Consider the following 17,102-nt stretch of genomic DNA (forward strand, 5'->3'; position numbering starts at 1 on the left):
TCATTAATGGCTGCCTACTAATTCCTCTCGAGGTTCTTTTTACATTTTCATGTGTTTATTAGAATCTTTAGGTTGATGTTAAAAATGAAAGAGTTTTATTTTTTTATTGAGCATCAAAACATTAGATAATCGTAGTATACCGTTTTGCTTACTTTAATTAAGAAAAAATATATTATTTTTTATAAATAAAGTAAACTTATCGATATTAAATTTAACTTAATTATCGTAAATTATCATATTTGATGTATTCAAGTTTACTTATAAAGAAATATTTAATTTTAAAATTATATAAAACATATTATATTTTATATATTACTATATTTTTACACATTATTATGAAAATCATATTTTTTAATTATTTTAAATACATATTATATCAATATTTGGATATGTTTGCTTATCACCTAAAACACTTGAAAAATATGCAAACAATTAGTTTGTTCTGCATATTATCATTGGATAACACTATGGTTGTTACTTTTGTTTTGAAATGTATAAACGTACCAAACTCGATCAGATCAAATCATTTCGGATCGAGATCGAAATTAGATTGAAGTAAGATCGAACATCACTTAAGTTTCAATAAAAAATTACACTAAATAATTTGGTCTAATATGGTATGAATCGAAATATTTATGATTTAATTTTGTTCAAATTAAAAAAAAAAATAAACAAAATGTCAGTTAATATGAAAGAGACTCTTTAAAAAAAAATTTAAAAAAAAAACTATCAATGATTTAGTAAACATAAAATACCAAATCTAATAACTTTTTATCTTTTGAAATTTTTTATCATATTTTCACGTGCTTACTAATTTAGCTGAGATGAATAACTTTATTTTTAAGCACATAAAAGTTATGAAATTTATTTAACTAAATGATAAAGCTCAATTGATTATATTCTTAATACAAAATTATTTTAATAATTATATACAATATAATTTAATATTAATCAACTTATAAGAAATAAATATATGTATTTTATGTAACACACGTCATTCAATAATATATGCTTTATTCCTGGCTCGTAAATATATTAGATATATTTAAAAGATTTATAAGTTAAAAATACATATTAGTGTGTTTTTAATTGATTTAGTTTATTAGTTGAAAAAATATATTTGATATTATATATACCATATGTTTTATACATTTTTATAGATTTGTAGCTGAAAACAAATTGAAGAGCATAAATTAAAGTAAGATAAATTTACGAGCGAATGATGAAGCTGAAATTATCGCATTAATTATAGATTTTCAAGATGTAGGTCTACTAAAATATAAATTTCAAAATTAAACAAAGTGTATTATGCTTCACGTGTTATGAATAATTAAATTAATTTGTGTATTAGATGAAGAAGATATTACTTTTCTTTCAATAATAGAATCAACATTTATTTAAGAAATAAATATTACACTATTCAACTATAAATAGTTTATATTTCTTTAGTCTTGAATCTTTAATTCTTTCACTTAAATATAAAAATCTATTCGTGAAAATAAAATTACATACGGCACTATAGATTATATTATATCAATAAAAATATGACTTATGAGTTATTAAAAATAAATTAATATGTTAGAATTAAATTAACTAAATTTAAAAATAAAACTGTAAATAAATTTCGTACTGAATAAAAGAGAATAAACATATAAGTGTATTTGAATCTATAATAGAATAAATCTAATCATCATGCGATAGATCTTTCAAATTAACATGTAATCTTTTAAGTTATTATACTCTTTCTATTTATGGTGATAATACATCATAATAAAAAAACAAATTATACTTATAATTTGAGGACCATAACCGTTTATTTATAAACAATTTTTGCTTGTAAATTTTTTATATTCATAATTGACCGATCACAAAATTATGAATTACATATTCAATATTTATATATAAAATAAAGTTTATACTTTAATTTTATACATTAAGACTTAATATGTTATTAACTGTATCAGATCACTTATAACTATACACAATTAACTTAATAGCATTTCATGCGCAATAATTTATACATATAAACTTACACGGTAAATTTAAAAAATCTAATATAATCAATATCTTCTAAATATTTTAGTACTTGCAAATTTAATTAGAAATACAATTGAGAATCATTTTAATAAAAAAAAAGAGAGAAACCGTGTTATGATTGTTGTATTTGATTGATATAAATATTCATAACTATATATTTACAAAATATACTAGCTGAGTAAATAATCTTACTTTGTAATTTTTATAAATAATTTTGTTAAATTTAATTATATAGACTTGATGAATCTAAATTCGAAGCCATTAAAAAAATTTAAACATTTATGGTTGAAATGAATAAACAAGTTTGAAGAAGTACTAAAACACTCTGATTAAATTTAAAGCGGAGAACATTTAATTTTTTGAATTTTTTTATTACATAACGAGAATGATATTTATTTTCGATTAAACGTGAATAAAAAATATTATTGAAATAATTAAACGACAGATATAATTTTAAGTGATAAAAATATAATGAATATTATTTTATATTTAACTATTAAAATATTTTTAAATACATGTTTGAAAATAAAAAGTATTTCTATACACCAAAAATTTATAAAATCACAAAAAAATGTGAAGGGTGAATTAGATGACATAAAAAAAAGTGCTGGAGAAAGAATAAAACCAAAATAAAAAACAAAAAAATCAAACCGGTGCGAAACGTGAACCGGACCGGATTGACGTAATGACGCCATGGTTGCGTAGCAGTTCTATATATATATATATATATATATATATTTATATTTATATTTATTTATTTTTGACTTGTTGGGTAAGTTTGCAAATGATTCGTAAACCCATCACATAAAGAAACCAAGTATTAACATTTCAGGTCCCTTTCTTTTTCTGTGCACGAGACTGATATCACTCTTCTGTGCTAGGGTTTCGAATTTCTTCTTCTCCTAAATTCGGAACACCATAACTCGTGCAATTAATCTTAGAGAGATCTTTGAATCGAAATTTTATAGGGGCTTTTAAGGATAGAACAATGGCGGCGACGATGGTGAGCTCAGCGGGAGGACTGCTGGCGATGCTCAACGAGCCCCATCCCTCGTTAAAGCTGCACGCACTCTCAAATCTCAACAGCTTCGTTGACCAGTTCTGGCCGGAGATCTCCACTAGCGTCCCCATCATGTATTCTCTCTCTCTCTCTCTCTCTCTCTCTCTCTCTCTCTTTTCGTCTTATCATCTTCTGAATTTTGATGGTTATCTCCTAGAAAGTGTCTTTTGATCTGTTTGGTTCGGTAGGGAGAAGTTAAACCTTGAAACTTTCTGTATCTAGTGCCGTTTTGTCCTCGTTAAAGACGAGTAATTTCGATACTGGACTTTATTGAATAGGGTGCGAAAAAGATTTGAATTTTTGGGTTTTAAGCTTCGAAATGTGAGTCCACGCCGATACTTGATTAGTTTGTAATGTTTAGTGAAAGATGGAGCTTGTTGTGGTTGTGCTTTTGAATGTCGGGGAGGTGAAATGTGAAATGGTGTTATTCTTCATGTAATAACTAGCTCTTATTGGAGGATTCAGATCATCCAAAGAACTTTTTGGTACTTCCAGCTATCTCTGATAGTTAGTACATGAAGAATCCAGTGTTATAATTTTATCTGCTTTTGGATTTCTAGTTTCCTATGGTTTGAAGTTGAAATGTTTGCAGTAAAAATGGATGCACGATCTGGCCAGTGCACTCCTGAAATTAAAAGTTTCTATTAGGTTGAGGAGTACATTTCTTCCTCCTATCTGTGTTTCTTTTTCATTTGATTCCACTTGTATCTTCTTCTTCTTCTTGTTCTTTTTCTTTTTTGGTTTTGGGGGCAGCATATTTTTTGTTTCAGTTCATTTATATTTAATTTTTTACTATAAAATTTGATGTACTTGTCATTTCATGCATATAAATTTGCCAGACCTCAAAATTTCTCCTATTTTAATGTGGCCCGGCTATTTGAGATCTGATATTAAGATGTAAAGTTACCTCACTTAATCAATTTATTTTACTTTTGTGATTCAGAGAAAGTTTATATGAAGATGAAGAGTTTGATCAGCATCAGAGACAACTTGCTGCTTTGCTTGTTTCAAAGGTAAGTTTTAGGTCTTTACAACTTGTTAAATTCCATCCTCAAAAGAAGATAAAAATAGAAGTATATAAATTCATAGAAATTGAAAAGGAAGGAGACAACATAACCGTGTCGATGGAAAATTAAAGAAGAGATTACTAGGAGTCGTTGAAGTGTGCCAAAATGTATTTACTTTAAAAATATTGTTTTATTTTTCGAATGTTCGTCTTGTAAGAATTAGTCAGATCAAAATGCTTGCAAATGGATATATGGTAGGTTCATCAAGTATGTGCAGAAAATTTCTGTTAAGGGTTTCTTATTCATGATTGCTGAATAATAAAATTTTATGAATCATTTTAGTTATGCATGAATGGTTCTTTATAGGTATAGGCGGTCTATTTTGCACTTACGTTGGTCCTTCTGTAGATTATGTTCTGATGACAATTTAAGTCGTAAGCAAAATTTTCTGGCATGCCTTTATGCAAATTTGGAATATTAACTGTGTTATAGATTTATAAGGTTTGGGTAATGCATGCTGTCCTTCTAGATGAGGAATTTGTCTTAGAAATACGTTTTCTATGAAGATTATTCACAAGGTACTGAGGGACTGCTATCTAAGTATGAAAAATTCAATACACGATAACAACTCATCAAATACATTGTTGGGAATTTTATATCCTGAATTTTCAACTCTCTTTTAGGAATTAGAATTCTGGGTTCTTAGATTAGTTTTCCTATGAAGAATGCAATTTTTGGTTTAAACTTAATCTCTCTTTAAAAGCAAATTTGTTTGATATCCCCAGCATCATTTTTTCCATATTTTCTTTTTATTGAAGGTAATATGGTTTGATGATTGGCCTTCGTTAGATGTGTCTGCTGTAATTCTCTTGCAGAGTTTTGAATTTGCATGTCTTCTGCTTTATAATGGATTAGTATCTCTTTGTTAGCACCTAAAAACAAAAATAAAGAACAGTGGCTTTTCTTTTTTTTGATTCTTGAAATATTTATTGTGTTCACAATAATTGCTTCTTTTGCAGGTTTTTTACTACTTAGGTGAACTTAATGATTCATTGTCTTATGCCCTTGGAGCTGGCTCCCTATTTGATGTTTCAGAGGATTCTGATTACATTCACACCCTTCTTGGTAAGAATGATATTAGGCTCTAGTTTCTTGTCTTGTGTGAATATGCTTTGTGTGTGTGTGTGCGCACTAGATCATTTGGGATTATTGGATACTTTTTCTTTGGGCCATGGAGGTGGGATATTAGTTGAACGTATTAAGTTGAACTTTTTTTTATTATGAACTACGTGTACGAGAATGCATATTTTTGTTTCCAATAAAGTGAGAGGGGGTAATTGTTGATTTTAGGAAGAAAAGGTAGCGTACTCTACTTAAAAGACAAACCTTGAGTAGCTGGCCTTATTGGATTGATAAAAATCATAAATAGCAGATTTATGGACTGGGGGTTATTGGACAACTTCAAAATGGTTGTCCAACAGTTTGAAAAGATATTGGACTTTGTGTTCATATGAGAAATGACTTATGACATATATAATAACTCAAATGTGGAGAAAGTTGTGGGATAAAAGCAATTTGAGGGAGATAATTTATCTATAGGTTGTAATAGGACGATCTCATTTTTTTGCGAATAGGGGAATAGAACTATCATTTTAATGCCATTAAAAGGTGTCTGTTCTTGTTTACAGCTAAGGCTATAGATGAATATGCCAGTCTTAGGTCAAAGGCATTGGAATCAAATGATGAGGCAGCCAAAGTGGACCCTCGGTTGGAGGCGATTGTGGAGAGAATGCTTGATAAGTATGTATGCTGATATATATATATATATATTTGTATCAATTTTATCTTCTTAGCTCAAATAGTCTCTTGGCTTTCTGTTCTTTAGGTGTATTGTTGATGGGAAATACCAACAAGCAATGGGAATTGCAATTGAGTGCCGAAGATTGGATAAACTTGAGGAAGCAATTGTTAAGAGTGACAATGTCCAGGGAACTTTATCATATTGCATAAATGTGTCTCATTCCTTCGTTAATCGTAGAGAATATAGACACGAGGTAAGGCAGTTAATATTGTAGTTTACTGTATATTTTAGATGATATTAGTATTGGAGAATATATGTAATTTACTCCTCTTTAAAGCTTGTAAAGAAAAATGATCTACAATTATTTTTTGGACAATTACTTAGTGGAGGAAGTCTTTGTTCTATTATATATTTCTTGAGCACTTTTGTTCTATATATATATATATTTTGAGCGCTTTTGTTCTATATATATATATTTTGAGAATTTGCTTTCCCTGCTTGGTACTTTAACAAACATGAAGTAATGGTAGAGATACTGATTTCATGAATTCTTTTTTCCTCCACCTAATAGCATGATTATGGGATTATAACTCAGGTTATGTTCGGGATAAATGAACTTTATTTATGGAACTAATTTGGAAATCCACACATTTTTTAACCATGAGGTGATGAAAATCCCTTACAAAATGATAAAAATTGAGATTCTATGGAATTTCTAGTGGAGTTCAGTCTGAATTTGAAATATATTATCTCAATTCCACTCGGAAGTAAGATATTGACTTCTATGAAGAGATTCCAATTCTCTAGTAGCTAAAATATATAAATTTTAGATGAAATCCACAAATGAAGATTATTTGTTCCGAATGTAGACTGAAAGTAGATTATTGCTAATTTGAGAAAGCTTTGAGTTATTGACAGACCGATATTTCCTCAGTCCTTTGATATGTATTGAAATGTCTGTAGGTAGAATACTTGTTTGATATTGTCTGACACTGTTGTGATGGTTGGTTGTTAAAGTCCTGAACAGTGGATGCCTGGCATACAATTGTATGCACTTGTTTATCTGTGCAGGTGCTCTGTCTTCTTGTTAAAGTATATCAAAAGATGGCTTCTCCAGATTATTTAAGCATTTGCCAGTGTCTTATGTTCTTGGATAAACCTGAAGATGTTGCAACCATATTGGAAAAGCTTCTTCATTCGGAAAATAAGGATGATGCTTTATTGGCATTTCAAATTGCGTTTGATCTTGTGGAGAATGAGCACCAGGCTTTTCTCTTAAATGTGAGAGATCGGCTTTCTACGCCAAAGATTCAACCTGCAGAGGCAGTCCAGGCAGTAGATACAACTTCTGCTCAAAATGAAAATTCCACTGCTTCAGGAGATGTCCAAATGACTGATGGAACAGCTACTTCAACAATTGTGCGTGAAGCAGATCCAAAAGGAACAATTTATGCCGAAAGGCTGACAAAAATCAAGGGAATCTTATCTGGAGAGACATCAATACAATTGACTCTGCAGTTCTTATACAGCCATAACAAGTGAGACTGACGACGACTCAGTATTGAACTTGAGCTTTTAAAGCTGTTTATTTTTTAACAAAATGTTTCCATGTCGAAATAAATAGTTAAAAGTTATTGACTTCAGATGAATGTGGATTGTTTATAGGTCTGATCTTCTAATTTTGAAGACAATTAAGCAGTCTGTTGAAATGAGAAATAGTGTATGCCATAGTGCCACTATTTATGCTAATGCAATAATGCACGCTGGAACAACTGTAGATACATTTCTCAGGGAGAATCTGGTAAAATTTTACTTCTATGATATTCTATGTGTGCATGTTGTAGGCATAGCCCTTAGACTTGGTTCATGCGTATCGCTATTTGTGTCTATCAATTGGCAGGACTGGTTGAGCAGGGCCACCAATTGGGCCAAGTTTAGTGCGACAGCTGGGTTAGGTGTTATTCACAGAGGCCACCTACAGCAAGGAAGGTCATTGATGGCACCTTACCTGCCCCAGGGTGGGGCTGGCAGTGGCGGTAGTCCATATTCAGAAGGTGGTGCTCTATATGCCCTAGGACTCATCCATGCCAACCATGGTGAGGGCATCAAACAATTCCTTCGTGATAGTCTTCGCAGTACTAATGTGGAGGTGATTATTTTCCTCATCCTGGCTAGCTTGGTTTCGGATCCTAATGTTCTTAAAGCAACTGGGAAATTCATGTAGGCAACTCTTATTGCAGGTTATTCAGCATGGAGCATGCTTAGGTCTAGGTTTGGCGGCCTTAGGAACTGCTGATGAAGAGATATATGATGACATCAAAAGTGTTCTTTATACTGACAGCGCTGTTGCTGGTGAAGCTGCTGGCATCAGTATGGGTTTACTAATGGTTGGAACTGCAAGTGAGAAGGCAAGCGAGATGCTTGCCTATGCCCATGAGACACAGCATGAGAAGATTATTAGGTAATATCAAGGTTTTTTATTTTGGTTTTGTGCTGAGGTCATTTGCTATATTCTTGTTCCTGAAATAATAGTCTTCATATGTTGCAGGGGTTTGGCACTGGGTATAGCCCTTACAGTTTATGGAAGAGAAGAGGAGGCAGACACATTAATTGAGCAGATGACTCGAGATCAAGATCCCATCCTTCGTTATGGTGGTATGTATGCGCTGGCATTGGCCTACAGTGGAACAGCAAACAACAAGGCTATCCGCCAGCTATTGCATTTTGCTGTATCAGATGTTAGTGATGATGTCAGGAGGACTGCTGTTCTGGCCCTTGGGTTTGTCTTGTACTCTGAGCCAGAGCAGGTTTGTATTATTTGGGGTTCATCTTGCTAGATTTCCACAATGTGATTTTGCTTGATGCCTTTGTTTGTAATTTTTTATGCCAATATTCTTTCTATCAGTCTTTAGTGTTTTGGATCTTTATTCCAATGTGCTTCCCCCTGCCCCCAAAAACCTGAATAGTGGTATTGGGTGCGGAACTCTATAGTACTGTCGCCTCACCAAACTATTAATCTGCAGACTCCTAGGATTGTCTCCCTGCTATCTGAGTCATACAATCCGCATGTTCGGTACGGTGCAGCACTTGCTGTCGGTATTTCTTGTGCGGGTACAGGTCTAAGCGAGGCTATATCATTGCTGGAGCCACTTACGTCCGATGTTGTTGATTTTGTTCGTCAAGGTGCTCTGATTGCAATGGCTATGGTAATGGTCCAGATTAATGAAGCCAGTGATTCTCGTGTCGGCACATTTAGGTACTGTACTATTATGCTTTGTGCATCCCCTTTTTTGTGTTTTTGTTTCTAATCACATTGCGAATAGACCAAAAGATCTCCATCCCCAGCTGCGAAGTCTTCTTGTTAGGCTAATACTTAATTGACTTCCTCCCTCCGTTTTTTGAGATAATATTCTGTGTTTATTTTCTGTCTTTTTATAAAGCTAATTTTCATGGGTCACTTGCCTTATAGGCGGCAGTTAGAAAAGATAATTCTTGATAAGCATGAAGACACAATGAGCAAGATGGGAGCAATTTTGGCTTCTGGAATCCTTGATGCCGGTGGAAGGAATGTGACAATAAGATTGCTTTCTAAGACAAAGCATGATAAAGTCACGGCAGTTGTTGGTCTTGCTGTTTTCAGCCAATTTTGGTACTGGTATCCCCTCATTTATTTCATAAGCTTGTCTTTCTCCCCCACAGCTTTTATTGGTTTGAACTATGACTTGAAAGTCCCGAGGTTTGAATTCTTATCACATGCAAAACCGTCGCTGTTTGAGTATCCAAAACCAACTACCGTCCCCACCACTACATCAGCCGTGAAACTTCCTACAGCTGTTCTGTCAACATCAGCAAAGGCCAAAGCAAGGGCTAAGAAAGAGGCAGAGCAGAAGGCTATTGCGGAAAAGGCAGCTGTTGCAGAGACTTCATATCCTAGTGCAACTGGAAAAGGAAAATCATCTAGTGAAAAGGATGGTGACTCTATGCAGGTACATTAGTTCATCTTGATTCTTTCTGTCTGTGCTTATATCAGGTTTTGTATTTTCTTTTATCAAATGAAGGTCAGCCAGAAAATATATATTATCCTATGTATTCTGCTGATCTCTGTAGAGTTGTTAAAATCTGGTGACAATGCAGCAGAAAATGGGTTTTTGCTATATGTTCTAATATTTAAAATGACCAAATTTTATGTGGCTGGCAGGTTGATGGCCTACCTGAGAAGAAGGCAGAGCCAGAGCCTTCTTTTGAATTTTTGACAAACCCGGCTAGGGTGGTGCCTTCACAGGAGAAATTCATTAAATTTCTAGAAGACACCAGATACATGCCGGTGAAGTTAGCACCTTCTGGATTTGTTCTCCTGAGGGACTTGCGTCCTGCTGAGCCTGAGGTTCTTTCTCTGACTGACACACCTACATCCACTGCATCACCTGCTGGTGGATCAGCGACAGGACAGCAGGGCTCTGGCTCAGCCATGGCTGTTGATGAAGAACCTCAACCTCCTCAGCCTTTCGAGTATGCAGCTTGATTGTCAGTAGGTATTACATGTGGTTTATTAATGTCGGAGAAATTCTTGTGCTCAATGGAGAACAAACTGGTGTGGTAGCACCCTACTAATGCCTCGGCTAATGCTGAAACGATCTGTATTGGCACGTCAAAGTGCGGTGCGGTTCTACTCCCTGGGGTGGCTGGTCACTAGTGGTTATCGCCAAATTGTTTTAGCTTGTACTTTGTATTTTTTCACACTTGATGTTGAGGATGGGGAAGTTTGAATGTGCCACTGATCTGCATGCAGGATTTAGTTAAGATGTAACGAGATACATTTCTGGCACAGGAACCCTCCCTCCGGAGGGTACCTTTCTAGGTTAGTAGCAGTAATTTTTTTTTTTTTTTCTTAAAATTTCTTTTTACCCCGGGTTTAAAAAAAATACAGGGACGGAAGCAGCCCTTGTTTTGTCACTGTTTTTGGACTGAAATGCTTCCTGTCTCGAATGAAATTATGTTCCAATCTTTATATGTTCTTCAAAGTCATGACATACATGTTTTTATGTTGTTGGGTCCTCCATCTTGTAAATCTCTTTTTCTTTTTTTTTTTTTTGTTCAAACAAATTCTGTTCCAGGAAGAGATAGATGAAGGCTCAGAAAAATTATTGTTTGTATTAGCAAATAGATTTGATTAAATTGTAGTAATGGCATGATCATCTTTTACACTTACAATATTATATTTACATCAAATATATAAAACGTTTTAAATTAAATATAAAATATGGGTAGGTCGAGGTTGGTATCGTTCCAAAAACCCTTTTTATTTTTTCTGAAGTACAATCTATGTGCTTAATACCTGATAAATGTGTGTATATTAATTCTGTATTGTATAATATAATATAAAATATATATTAATCTTGTACTATCAAAGATTTGAAATTTAAGTATATTTTGTTCCATAAAAAGTCAATGCTTTAACTCCTCTGAAGTACATCAAAAAAAAAAAAAAAAAAAAAAAAACAATTATTAGATCACCATATTTTATTATTTCAAACTGTTCATACCTTCAAGTCTCTCAGTTCTCACCTCATTCCTTCTATAAAAGTAGAGACGTACACCGATACATGTATATTTTCACGTCATACATACATACATACATATATAATATATATATATACAGGTGAATATTATTATTATTATTATTATATATGTTTTTCATCCCATTTGTGTGTTAACTTGAAAGATTTGGTTTCGCCATCAAACAAATAAAACCCATCATCTCTTGATTCCCAATTGCACCAGTAATCTCTGCACTGTAGATAAACGAACTTGGCTTCAGCATCAAACACATTGAAAACGGCATGGTGACGGTAATTGTCGTACCAGAAGTTGCACCAGAAGAGCGTTGTCGTGACGTAGTTAATGCGGAAGCCGAACTGGTAGCTCCGGCCGCCGGCGAGCGAGTGCGGATGAAGATCGTCGTCGGCGGATTTACAGTGCACGTCTAATACTTTGTTGTTGGCGAGTTGATTGGTGATGTTCACATGGTACTTCTTAAATGGTTGAGGTAGCCATGGCCATGATTTCACAACGAACACCATGTTTCCCATCATCATCACCCACACCACCATTATCATCTGTTTAAACCTAGTACTGTTTCTGTTGTTCTTCTTCATTTTCAGATGTTCGATATTACTGGTCACATATATATATATATATGTGTGTGTGTGTGTGTGTGTATGTATCTCTTTTTTTTTTTATAGTCAAACTTAAAGGTATGTATATATATATATATCGGTGGTTACTCATATGGCAGCGGGAAATCTGTAACTCCTGAGATCTTTGTATTTTTATGAATTTAATGGTTTTATTTAAAATTGAATTTAATTCAAATTTCATTTCCGCAGAATAAAAACAAAAATATAATTAAAATATGGCAGAAATTTAAATTAAAATAGTTGTCTAATTTTTTAAAGTAAATTTTATTTTGATTTCAATTAAAATATTTTTGTGATTCATTCTTGGACAGGTTAAAGAACAAAATTCATTACTATAAAATTTAGAATTATAAGAAAGTTAATTTAATTATGCATCAAATGATTATTTTCTATACATATATACATCAAATAATTATTATTATTTTAAATAAAAGTATATCAAATTATATAATCATCAAATATAGAAATTAAAATTTTAAATTATTAAATTATCATCTCACAATATTTACATTATACAGCTGAAATATCCTCTAAGCTTTGATATACTGCCAAAGAGCTCACTGGCTAAGGTGAGCAAAATTGGACTGGCATAATAAATATATAAATAATAATAATAATAATATTTTTAATATAAGAATTTAATGCTAAAATGAAAATTAAATGCTTGCTTGATTAGTGTGATTATAATTTAATTAAGGAAAATTTATTTATCAACTTTAATATTTATTACAATAACTATAGAGATTAAGTCTTTAATATCAGACTTGTCGTTGGATATTAAGAGGTTTTTTTTTTTTGTCAAATAGTTTATTGGGATAATTTCATTAATTAGATCCCTTATTTTTGGTGAAGATTCTTAGGGTTCTTCTTTAGCAACTTCTTTCAATATAATTTTAGAGGTAATATGATGTTCAAACCATTCTCAGTATATAAAATCTATAGAGATACCTCTTTCTTATTTATTATAAAGTAACATATTAAAATTAGAGTAAAGTAAAAAAGTATATAGTAGATAACTATTGATAAATATTTTTGTGAGGTTGACCAAGTGAAATTACTTCCTTACATTTGTTTTATTCTGTATGCCCAAATTTCAGTACTTATTTGATTATAAAATTAAAGATTTTGGAGTGGCCGTACATTTTATTAGAAATAAGATCAGACGTTATAAAATAAAATCAACTGTTTTTTACGGTTTTAGAAATTTCAAGTTTTGAAAAGTTTAAAGGGTGGAAAAAAATGTTACGAACCCTTCTTTCGAATTATCTTAATAAGTTATGATTAACATACTTTCGTGTATAATCGATATTATAACTATTATTATTATTTTTATTTATTGATTTATTTATTACTTTTACCGACTCTATTGACGTGTGTAACTATAATTTATCGGTTCATAATTTGTTATTTATATAAAATTACAAATTAAAAGGGAGCGAGAGATTAAAACATACCAAACTTGAAAATTGATGTAGTTCAAAAGATCTTGCCTCCATTTTGTTCTTCCTTCATTTATTTTTTCTGATTTCGTTTGAAGTATGATTATCAACCCCAAATTTGGCACACCCATATTCACATGCATTATCATTATTATTATTATTACTAGATTCATCTCCTGTCCTTCACTACAGCTTGAAGCTAATGTATAAACACCCATACTCTAAATAAGATGAAAATCAACAGCACTCAAATATCCTCCAGATTTAAGCAAGACATCATTCACTCCAAATTCAAACAACAATCATATGACTTACACGTAAAGAACAAAAAGAAAAATCATGAATCTTTACCTTCTCTGGTGTTTATCTCCCCCTTTCATTAACTGTAACACCCAAAATAATTTTTTTTTTATTTTATTTTTTTTGATTTAATTTAATTTAAATTAATTTTTGTGAATATAAAAATATTAATAATGATAAAATTGGGTAAAAATATTATTTGGATTTAATTGAAATTGATTTTGGAAAAAAAAGGTGAAAATTTGGATTTTGGGAGTATTTTTGAAAAGAAATTCAGAAATCAGGGGTCAAACCGCAATTTAGAAAAATTGTACCCCGTCAGCGCCACGTCAGCAGCCACGTCAGTGGCCCAGTCAGCAGCCCTGGCCAACCAGGACCTGTTGCGTGGCAAGGCCACGCCGACCCGGGAACGGACCACGTGGGCGATCCGCGTGCGCGCGATCGGACGGTCCAGATGCGTCCCCGCGCGCACGACGGCCCAGATGCACGCGCATGGACGGTCCAGATTCAATCAAGTACGGACGGCCCAGATTTAATCCAAATTAAATCGCGATCGAACGACCCAGATGCACGCGCACGGACGACCCAAATGCACGCGCACGGACGGCCCAGATTCAATCAAGTACGGACGGCCCAGATTTAATCTAAATTAAATCGCGATCGAATGACCCAGATTAAATCAAGATGGACGGCTGTGATTAAAAGGCAAAGGGTATAAATAAACCCCCCCACACCTGACCACAAAACCCTAGCCGCCAGCCCTCGCTGGAGAAGACGAACCAGACGCTGGAGGAGCCAGCCGCCGCCACCCGCCGCCGCACCGGGGAGTTTTCCGACCGCCGATCGAGGTAAATTTCATACCTCGGCTCGTTTTTCAATGCTGAGTTCCCCTGTGGTCAAATCGGAGCCAAACTCCCGGCCAAACGGCCGAAAAACACGGCCAAAACCCAGCGGCGCCACCGCGCCCCTCCTCGATTTTTGCCTCCGATGAGGCCCTTCCCGGCCTCCGTTTGATACAATTTTTATATCACCGTGATCACCATTCTTTTTTCTACAGGTTGATCGGAGCCAAATCACCAAAACACGAACCACGCCGGAGAGCCGCCGCACCCGAGAGCACCGCCGCTGGTAAGCTTCGGTTTTTCGTAATTTTTTGGCCCCCCGAGGGCCCTAAGGTTGTTTTATCGCAGGGATGGATGCAAGTGTGGCCGAATTCGGCCAAAAACGGCCAACCCGAGGCGAATCGCCGTCGCCGGAGCACGGCGGAGCTGCCGTGCCGGAATTGCGATATTGGCCGAAAGGGGCCCAGGTCTGATTCTGAGATTTTTGGGACACGTGCAGGTACCGGTAGCGTGTTTCAGTTTTTCAAAAAAAATTTAAGAAATTTAGGAATAACCCGCAGGCGCTCGGAAAAGCCTATTTCGGGTCTCGAAAACAGGTAAGGACCCCTCACCCTATTTTCTATCATGGTATTAAAGTTCAATAAATGATAAAACGGTATTTCATGAATCAATAGATGTGTGAAATTGTTTAAGGTCGCTAATGGAGACCGAGTCTGGTGTATTTGTCGGTCAGTCGTTGTTTGTTCTATTTCACAGTTCTAAATGCAGTATGATGTCTGGTGTTTTCATTTCATAGTTTCGTGTGCATATATCACTGTTTTATTGATTATAGGTTGAATGATTGAGAACCCGATGTTGTGTGTTGTCTTGTTTGGCATAAACTACTGGTTTGCATGTTTGTGTGTGATTTGATGCTGGTGACTGAGGAAAAAAGAATAAAAGGTTACGTGCATTGATAAATGGATAATGCGGACAGTCTAACTGGATATCCTGGGAGATGGTGGACGGACCGGGTCCGTAGGGAACCCTACCGGGAACGTGAACTCTCATACCGGACGGGGTATGTAGACCTTATGTGTTTTGGCGTCCATACCGGACGGGGTATGGGGACGGCCCGTTTCACCCTCATACCGGACGGGGTATTGAGGTTCATGGCTTTGGTGCCCATACCGGACGGGGTTATGGGGACGACCCTGGAATCAGGTGGTAAATATTAAAGATTCACGTGTAGAGGGAACCCCCTATGGATCCCCAGAGATACTAGTAGGCTGGTAAAAGAGGAAATCTGTTTTATGATGATCGAAATGTAAAAATGTGATAAGTATTATGTTATACAGTTCATATGATTTCATGATGATGATAATATTATTGCTTTCGTATGTTGTTTTATGGATCTCACCGAGGTAACTGGACAGTAAATGATTTTATTATTGATAAAAGAATTTGTTATAAATTATGCTCAATTGATTTTTTGTGTTTTCTACCCACCTTTACCTCCGTAGCGGTGAGATAGTGTGATGTCTTTACTGGGCTGGTGTAGCTCACTCCTTATTTAACCATTTCAGATCAGGAAGACATTGTTCCCGAGCCCGTTCCGTAGGAAGACGGCGAAGGGGACGCCTAAAGACTCCGTAGTTATATTTATAGTTTTTATTTTCGAGTTTCTCTTTTAGTTAGTTTGTTTTTTTATACTTTGAGCACGTTTTTAGTTTTAGTGTAAGAGATGTTGATCAAAACTTTTATTACGCTTCCGCATTTGACATTTTTAATACACATATTTCATTCTAAATTTCCGGAGCCGTTACATTAATCATGTCTGTCCATGCTGGATTTATATATGCACAAAAATAACATTGTCCATCACTCGTATTTTTATTCTAGCAGAAGTAAACTCAAACTTCAATTCAAGAACGTGAATATGTATCAGCTAGAGAATAATACATTACACCCATTTTCCACTGGTTTTTTGGTCATGTGGGCAACGAGCACAAGCTGTCAGGTTTGCCCAATAATAAAAGAACGAGAAAAAGTTTTTTAAGCGACGCTTGAACGGCTTCGTTTTGGAACCTCCAAAGTCTCCCGTTAAACGAAGCCGTTTTAGTGTCTTCTTGTGACCATGAGCTTCCTTAAAACAACGTCGTTTCAATTAAAAGAAAACGAGGTGTGCTCGGGTTAAAGTACGAATGGGATAAAACGAAGGGCATATCTGGTCTAGTCTGGTCTGGTCTGGCTCCTTCTCCCTTCTAAAAATCTCTTCCCTTGTATTTTTTTTTATAAAAAATATTTCTCTGTCCTTTTTCTTCTGCTTTGAATTTTTCTTTCTCTGTATCTTTTTCTTTTTTTTTTCTTTCTTCTTCATCATGATAAAATAAAATAAAAATATAATAAAACTAAATTATGACGATGTCAAATTAAAATT

The 17,102-nt window shown here is 34.1% G+C and overlaps 2 protein-coding genes across 2 annotated transcripts; one reads left to right on the plus strand and one right to left on the minus strand.

Annotated features, from left to right (window-relative positions):
* The first annotated feature begins 2,844 nt into the window (after positions 1–2,844).
* On the plus strand, positions 2,845–10,913 carry LOC110813955 (26S proteasome non-ATPase regulatory subunit 1 homolog A). The gene is made up of 13 exons (XM_088215392.1): positions 2,845–3,171; positions 4,041–4,110; positions 5,124–5,229; positions 5,793–5,904; positions 5,990–6,158; positions 6,977–7,443; positions 7,571–7,706; positions 7,806–8,054; positions 8,146–8,366; positions 8,454–8,712; positions 8,929–9,161; positions 9,375–9,891; positions 10,104–10,913. The coding sequence occupies exons 1-13, from the start codon at positions 3,026–3,028 to the stop codon at positions 10,425–10,427; spliced, it is 3,009 nt and encodes a 1,002-aa protein (XP_088071518.1). The 5' UTR covers positions 2,845–3,025; the 3' UTR covers positions 10,428–10,913.
* A 673-nt stretch (positions 10,914–11,586) lies between these two features.
* LOC110813956 (S-protein homolog 8-like) lies at positions 11,587–12,214 on the minus strand. The gene has a single exon (XM_022041246.2). The coding sequence runs from the start codon at positions 12,058–12,060 to the stop codon at positions 11,587–11,589; it is 474 nt and encodes a 157-aa protein (XP_021896938.1). The 5' UTR covers positions 12,061–12,214.
* Positions 12,215–17,102: the final 4,888 nt, after the last annotated feature.

The sequence above is a fragment of the Carica papaya genome, chromosome 3, assembly GCF_054855325.1.
Source record: "Carica papaya isolate Zhongbai chromosome 3, ASM5485532v1, whole genome shotgun sequence".
Classification (NCBI taxonomy): domain Eukaryota; kingdom Viridiplantae; phylum Streptophyta; class Magnoliopsida; order Brassicales; family Caricaceae; genus Carica; species Carica papaya.

Excerpts from the sequence above, each read along its gene's own strand:
- LOC110813956 (XM_022041246.2), bottom strand. The coding sequence starts at position 12,060 with ATGAAGAAGAACAACAGAAACAGTACTAGGTTTAAACAGATGATAATG.
- LOC110813955 (XM_088215392.1), top strand. The coding sequence starts at position 3,026 with ATGGCGGCGACGATGGTGAGCTCAGCGGGAGGACTGCTGGCGATGCTC. Across the intron at positions 5,905-5,989 it reads GTGGAGAGAATGCTTGATAA|GTGTATTGTTGATGGGAAAT; the intron begins GTATGTATGCTG and ends TCTGTTCTTTAG. Across the intron at positions 6,159-6,976 it reads GTAGAGAATATAGACACGAG|GTGCTCTGTCTTCTTGTTAA; the intron begins GTAAGGCAGTTA and ends TTATCTGTGCAG.